The 7,730-nt window shown below is 42.0% G+C and overlaps 1 protein-coding gene across 2 annotated transcripts; it reads right to left on the bottom strand.

The window, feature by feature from the left end:
* Nucleotides 1–4,149: 4,149 nt before the first annotated feature.
* Nucleotides 4,150–6,909, bottom strand: RPL9 (ribosomal protein L9). 2 transcript variants are annotated; one of them, XM_087529187.1, is made up of 6 exons: nt 6,658–6,908; nt 5,935–6,065; nt 5,362–5,407; nt 4,833–4,930; nt 4,695–4,742; nt 4,150–4,592 (listed from the first exon to the last, which is right to left on the bottom strand). In XM_087529187.1, the coding sequence occupies exons 1-6, from the start codon at nt 6,793–6,795 to the stop codon at nt 4,472–4,474; spliced, it is 582 nt and encodes a 193-aa protein (XP_087385313.1). In that variant the 5' UTR covers nt 6,796–6,908; the 3' UTR covers nt 4,150–4,471. The 2 variants fall into 2 exon arrangements, with proteins under 2 accessions (XP_087385313.1, XP_087385312.1); XM_087529186.1 differs by having other exon boundaries at nt 4,695–4,930; nt 6,658–6,909.
* Between the last annotated feature and the right edge of the window lie 821 nt (nt 6,910–7,730).

Genomic DNA, 7,730 nt, shown 5'->3' with positions numbered 1-7,730 from the left:
ACGCTTCTGCGGTTGTCCCACCGGCGTAAAAGTCTGGACCATCCGATGATATGTGACCCCTGCACTCTTGAGCCCAAAGGGCATGGTGATGAAGCATAAAGGACTGTAAGGCATCATGAAGGAAGTTGGCTCTTGATCAGGCACTTCCTCATATTAATCTGGTGGTACCTGGAGTATGCGTCCAGAAAGCAGAGGAGGTCATGCCCGGCCGTTGCGTTCACTATCTGGAAGATGTATGGCAAAGGAAACGGGTCATTCGAGCACACCTTATTAACGTCGTTGAAATCAACGCACAGGCACAAGGATTCATCCTCTTTTGGCACCATAACTAGGTTTGACTACCAGTCCGGATGTTTGACTTCTCGGATGAAGCTGGTCTCAGTAGTTTGTCTAGCTGCTCTCCCATGGACTAACGATTGAGTTTCGAGAACCTGTCCAACGCCTATTTCACCGGCTTGGAGCCGGGAATAATATTCAGGTTGTGCTCCGCTAATTCCATTGGGATTCTTGACATATGAGATGGATGCCAGGCAAAAATGTCCTAATTCTCAAGAAGGAATTCACGAAACATGCTTTCCAATTGGGGTCCAGGTGGAACTTGATGACGTAATTGCCGGATTTAAAGGATGTCGAATTTGAGTGCTTCGCGAGGACGACATCGTCTCTATCAACCATCGTCCTCATCTTGGAAAGCTCATCGGCCGCCAAGTCCTCGGCTGCGAAGTTTGTGGTCTACTCCTCGGTCCTGAGAGACCGTTATGCATTACCGCAGATAGTGATGATGGCTTTAGGGCCCGACATCTTCAGCTTCATGTACGCGTAGTGCAACACGGTGTGAAACCGAGCAGATGCAGTCCAACCTAACAATGCATGATATCCACTCTGAAATGGGACTATGTCAAAGCTCAAGGCTTCAAGACGATAGTTGTCGGGAGTACCAAACACCACGTCGAGCGTGACCAAGATCCCTTTGGTGCCTCTCTACTCGTAGTTATAGTGTCTGACAACGATATTGAATTCCACATTGTTTTGCGGACCTATGTCTAACCAAGAAATAACATGATGGAACAATTCACATGCATGCCTATTACAAGTGGTAATTTGTTTTAACAAGCAAATCATTTTCTTATACATGCTGCATACCAAACAAAGAAACAAAAGTAGATGCAATTCATTTGAGTTTGGCTAAATGACGACGATTCAAGATTGAGTGTTGCGTGGAACACCAATTGTTTGGTGAACCATAAAACATGGAAGATATAGAACGAATAAACAAGAACTGCAGTGGTTAAACGGCAAACAACTCATAAGTAATTTTCATACTCTATGTTTTATACTATTAAGTATATGAATATGCATTCCTTTGTTTACTTGCACACAAAATTGAAATGCATGAATTCCAGAAACATCGTCAACTTTATACACCTCACCATGTTATTTAGCTCCCGTTTGGATTGAGTGTAGTATTTGTATCCACCTATGTCCGTAAATAAACTAAGATAGCACGAATACCATCATATGTATGATATTCATCTAAGTGGCACAAATTAGTATTTGAAGAATTAGCCTACTGTTATTTGAAAAAATGGGTCTAGGAATTTTTTGGTTACTAGAAAAAAGACAATGTATCAAAAATAAATAACCATGTGACATTTATGTAAGTATATGCTTCAAATTTACGGAAATTATATTGTTTGTGTAACGGGTTCATGTAAGAAAGTGAAACGGAGTTGTACATATGCCTTTTCTCGTTGTATGAATAAACTCAAGATATTCAAATTCGCCACTACAAAATTTCGGATGCTAGTCGAAATGCTATTGTTTGTGTAACTTATCCTTGATCGGGTATAAAGATAGCATTTCAATGGGTCGGATCATGTTGTTCATTGGGACATGAGACCAACTATTACTGGGCCATTGGGTGGGCTCATATGTCTGAAGATGATGGTCCCTGGCTACCTCCATTTGTTCAACTCCACGCTCTCGACAAATCTGCGTGATGTCGGTTGGCTACCAACCAATCACCTAACTAAATCTAGCTTATTTTTTCAGTTGTGCAACTTAATTATCTCTGATAAATTAGTGCTCCGCTCTGCTCGACACTAAATCTAGTAGCTTATTTTTCAGACAAAGAGAGAATCCACATGTGCTCGCAAAAAAAATGTTGTGGATCCGGTCTATCGGACGGCACCGTTGCTCCCCAGAAACAAACAAAACAAGCCAGTCAGCAACCACCACCGCCACCGGGGAAGGAGAGCGACGAGCACCCACATCATAATCACTATCCGTGCGATGGGTAAGCACAGTTAAAGATTAACCACATATGAGATGACGAGCTTCACGGGTGGATTAATTGAATAGTTGTTGTGGAGCTCAAGCGGCATCCACACAATGACACTGTGAATCTTCATGTCAACAAGATACTAGTAATCCTCAGAAAATAAACAGGTTTGGGCTCAAGAAAAAAATGCTACAGGTTTTTAACTAATTTCTAAAGTTTCGTGACTTCTAATTTTTTGAGGATTTAGAAATTATTCGCATATTTGAAAAAAATGTCATGGATTTTAACAAATGGTGACGAATTCAAAAATATCCATGAATTTTGAAAGTGCTCCTAAAGTTAAAAAAGTTCATGTAGTTCAATTTATTTTATGATTTTCTAAAAAATCAAATAGTTCAATAGATCTTCATGGATTTAAAAAATGTTTATGATTTTCAAAAAGGTTCATGAATTGAAAAGATGTTTGCAAAGTTAAGAAAATATGAATTAAAAATGTTTCACTTTATTTAAAAAAATCATCAGCACAAAAGATGTTCACGGATTTCATGAATTTAAGAAAAAATCATGAATTTTAAAAGTAATGCCTGTTGTGTATTTTTTTTATGTTGTCACTGAATTTTTTTAATTCTTTTGTGATTTTATAAAACAAAAATCTAACTTCTGAAAAAAAATAAAAACTGAAAGAGGAAATAAAGTAGAAAGAAAGAACCAAAAGTGAAAGTGGTAAAAAAATCAGCTCCCTATAGAAAACCAAAATAAATCAATGAAACCCAGCCTTATTGGTACTGTACCATCAAAAAAAAGAAGGCTAAGGGTATCTGCAATGCACATTACCTAACGGACACCCCCAAATGTCCGCAGACATTCGGCCGGGCATCAGCCATCCAACCGTATATCTCTCAAACAAGGAGGACACCAAGAACTTTTATACTACTAGCACATAGAATTTTTTTTTACAATGCAAAAGATTTCTAAAACAACTCCTGGTCGGAGGTGAGGTCGATGCACCCCCCCCCCCCCCCCCCCCCCCCGCGCGCGCGAAGCCACCGATGTGTGCCTCTTTGGTTTTAATAGTATTATTACACTCTGAGTTAGGTTATACAATACAAGCAGGATCATGACGAGGAACCGCAAAAAAAAAAGGGTCATGGCGAGGATAGCGCCAACCAATGGATGGAAAATCTAATTTATTTAGCAAAATGGATCTCTGCCGACAAATGAACAAAAAAGGATTTCACATATTCACTTGGTAAAAATTTCAACAGCTTTCGCTTTCTCCATGCTTCTCCTAATGTATACAAGGCCATGAACAACATTTTTGTAAAACCCATCCTCGCTAGCTCCCAGGCACAACAGTTGCAGGATGTTCGGAGTATATATGGCGAGATCAGACTTCACCATCCACTGAATGTCCTGCTTGCAATCGGCTCACTTGGCATACACAGTCAGCCTCACCTTGGCTGTGACGTCGGGGTGGAGCTTGAAAAGGCTCACCACAACATGCATTCATGCACATGAAAATGTCCACCTCAACATGCAAACATATATTAGATATTTTACAATACATTAATCAAACACAATAAAGCATATGGATTTGCAATTTTAGTTTTCGTAGTATCCACGTTTCATAGAAATCACATATCATCAAAATGTATTGCAAATATTCCCGCAACAACGTGCGAGGTATCATCTAGTATCTCTCAAACGAGGAGGACACCGAGTACTTTTATACTACTAGTACATTGATTATTTTAGAATGCAAAAGTTCTAAAACAACTCCTGGTGTCGGAGGTGAGGTTGATGAACCAACCGCCTCCCCCTCCCCCCCCCCCCCCCCCCCCCCCCACACACACACACACACACAACACTTAATAGTAGTAGTATTTTACAGTTATAGATATACTACACTCTGAGTTGCTTATACAATACAAGTAGGATCATGACGAGGATAGCGTCAACCAATGGATAGAAAACCTAATTTATTTAGCAAATGGGTCTCTGCCGACAAATGAACAAAAAAGGATTTCACACATTCACTTGGTAAAAATTTCAACAGATTTCACTTCCTCCACGCTTCTCCTAATGTATACAAGGCCATGAACAACATTTTTGTAAAACCCATCCTCGCTAGCTCCCAGGCACAACAGTTGCAGACTTCACCATCCACTGAATGCCCTGCTTGCGACCGGCTCACTTGGCATACACAGTCAGCCTCACCTTGGCTGTGACGTCGGGGTGGAGCTTGATCTCCGCGACGTACTCCCCGACCTCGCGGATCTCCGGGACCTCCACCAGCCGCTTGTCCACGTCCCTACATGGTTTCCGCGGTTCAGTGATCAATTTGCCCGTAGAAGCGACCATGATGGGAAGTTTAACTACTTGCTGTACACACTTGAAAGGAAGGAATTGCTACCTGTTAAGCTGCGACTTGATGATGTCGACGAGATCTTGCGCCGTGACGCTGTGTGAGGCACAGGAAATGTGTGAGAGGATGTGAATTGGAGAAAACGAGAAATGTGTGAGACGATGAAATTGTGCAACTAGGACTTGCCTCCCGAAGATCTGCTTTCCTTTGCCACCTTTACGTGGCACCTTGAACGCCCCGATGGTTTCGAAGACTCGCGCGAGTTGCTGTGCCTCTTCTTTTACCTACTCAAGTTCAAAATGATTCCGGAGTTTATGCCAAGGCCATTGTTTCACAAGAATGTGGTGTGCTAAATAATTATCGTTTTCAGAATGTTGGTACTAAGGTTAAGCTGCATCCAAGTTCCTTGTCCAGAAAATAAGGATAGTAAGGTTAAACTACAACTATGCTTACTATTCTATACACAAAGATACTAGGTTAAAGTGCAACTATGCTTCTTCCTAGAAAATAAAGGATATAAGGTCAAAACCCAAGTGCGCTTAAGCTTTCAGATACTAAGATATTGAACTGCAACTATGCTTTCTTTTCCACAAAATAAGGATATATGATCAAGTCCGCAACCGTTGCTTACTTTTTTGGACATCTAAGATGCTAAGCTAAAACTGCAATCGTATTTTTGTTATCAACCCTTCAAATATATACAGTATTCTCTTACCCTCTTCTTTTCAGCCTCGATTCTCTCCTGCTCCACTTGCATTTCCCTGCAAAGAGAAGCAGAGGAAACAAACTTACTAATCTTAGTTTTGTTCATACACCAGACTGAACATTGCCTCTGTTGAATACTTCTGTGTTTTAACACATGCTCGATCCAAATATAACATATGCAGACTAATGTCTCAATCAGGCTGAAAATCAATCCAGCCTTCAGAAAGTAAATGTACAAAACATCCCTTAAAACAAGCATTCACAAGGCTTCAAAATGAACTCACCCTCCTTGTATTAAATTGCTTTTCCAATCTTAATGAAAATGGCAAGCAACCTACGTTGCCTGCTCTTGGAAATCTTACAAGGAAACGTGCCACTGAATTATTTCGCAATGCGAATCCGAATTTGTGGGCACGGGAAAAACATACTGCAAAGCGCATCGATGAGCAGTTGACAGTCGATAAGCAAACATGGACCGAATATCGTTAGTGCTGCCTATCAGTAACAACTGAGAAACATGACCTACACAGTAAATGCAAAGATATGGCACGCAAACGACTGCAGCAGGAGGCAGGGACGTTACTTGAGGACGTCGGGGGTGAGCAGCGTGGCCTTGCCCTTGGGGAGCAGGAAGTTGCGGTAGAACCCGGCCCGGACCTTCATCGTGTCCCCCTTCTTGCCGCTAATCTCATCGATGTCGTCCTTAAGTATGACCTACACAACACCAAACCAATCGAATGAAAACAGCGTCAGAACCACACATAACTAGTATGTCAGGCCACTATGATGGCACGTTGTGGTCGCATTTGCCGCACGCAATCAAACCGCCGTGCCATCAGCCCATTGCTAGAACTAACAAATCATCGTGCAACCATCCAACCGCTAGAACATCTAATGGATTCAGGTGTCAAAACGACTTCTGCTCTACCTCTACTCTAGGCAGCAGCGACCAAACAAACAGAAACAGTTGCTGTGGTTGTACAAGCACAAGCACGAAGCTGATGGCCAACATTTCGACTTCCCGTGGGCCGTGGCCATTTGCACACACTCATCGGCCCCCTCCCCGATGAGTGGGGGGTCGGATGATAGTATGCCACATTACTACTGTTTCTTGACAGTGTCAGTCTGTCAGATACATTTTTCCTGAAGAAAACAATGTCACCGGCCACCGGGAAAGATAGAAACTAGCTCGAGCCTCTGCAAATCACTACTACTATCCTGATGATTTTCAGTTGTTCCAATCTACGGAGGCGAATGTCTGCAGGAAAGAAGAATTGGGGGGAGGGGGAGTGACGGACGGACGGACCTGGCGGTACTTCTTGACCCTGCCCTGCGCGACGATGACGAGCGACGGGGCGCGTCGCGTCTGGAGGCGGCGCGTGGAGGAGGGGGAGGAGGCGGCGGCGGTCCAGGGCAGCGTGGAGGCACACGACGGCGACGCCATTGCGGTGTGCGTTCTCTGCTCTGGCGTTGAGCTCGCTGGGAAGGATACACACTCTTATCCACTCTCCCACCCGAACGGATTTGGTAATACCGTTTGGGCCTCAGGAGCGGGATTTACATGGGCTCAGGGTCCTGATGGCCTGGGGGCTCTTATGGACCGTCAACCGGAAGGGGCCCCGAATGGAACCTGAAGTAGGTGCACCCGTTTTTCAGAAAAAGTTTCAAAAATGATCGGAAAATCATGAATTTTTCTGGCAATAAATTTGATAAAGTGTTACACTCGAGTCAAACTTTTGGGTAAGAAATGACTTTTGTGGTATTGTTGGCAAAAAAGACAGGATCAACAGTATATTAGAGGTACTATTCACTCTATATTATTCTGGATAAATTGTTTTTTATGCTCAGATTTATTAGGGCAGTTTTTATATTCGAATTTGTATACGAGTGCATCAGTAGGTCAAGTTCATTGTTAAAAAAGTTTCAAAGATTTCTGACCTTTTCTGAATTGCTAAAAAAATCATGGATTTTTTTATCAGGTGCAAATACAACCAGGTGTATCAGGGTATTTTCCTTGTCAACTGTGGCTTTTTTTAGTTGGTTTCCGTGATATTTTCCCACGCACACACTAAATAGAGTCCATCCATATGGGCCTGCCCATTTGTGGGCTTTCCTATTCATTTTACCACCGGTTTGGTAGGGGAGGTTCTGAATCGGATTTTGCCCCCTCTCTATGTTTTTGTAGAAAAAAACATTTCATTTTCTTATTCTTTAAATTTTTATTAGGGTTTTAAATCTGGGGATTATTTATAACATTTGATTATATTGTTTGAAAAGTTTCAAATCCATGGACATTTTAAATTTGTGATCATTTGGGCAATTCAGGTACATTTTTTGAGATGCTTTAATAATTTTCTTTTACATGGATATTTCTTGAAT

Source organism: Triticum urartu, chromosome 6A, assembly GCF_056163025.1.
Source record: "Triticum urartu cultivar PI428250 chromosome 6A, HENAU_Tu73, whole genome shotgun sequence".
Lineage (NCBI taxonomy): Eukaryota > Viridiplantae > Streptophyta > Magnoliopsida > Poales > Poaceae > Triticum > Triticum urartu.
This window is presented reverse-complemented; position numbering and strand designations above follow the sequence as displayed.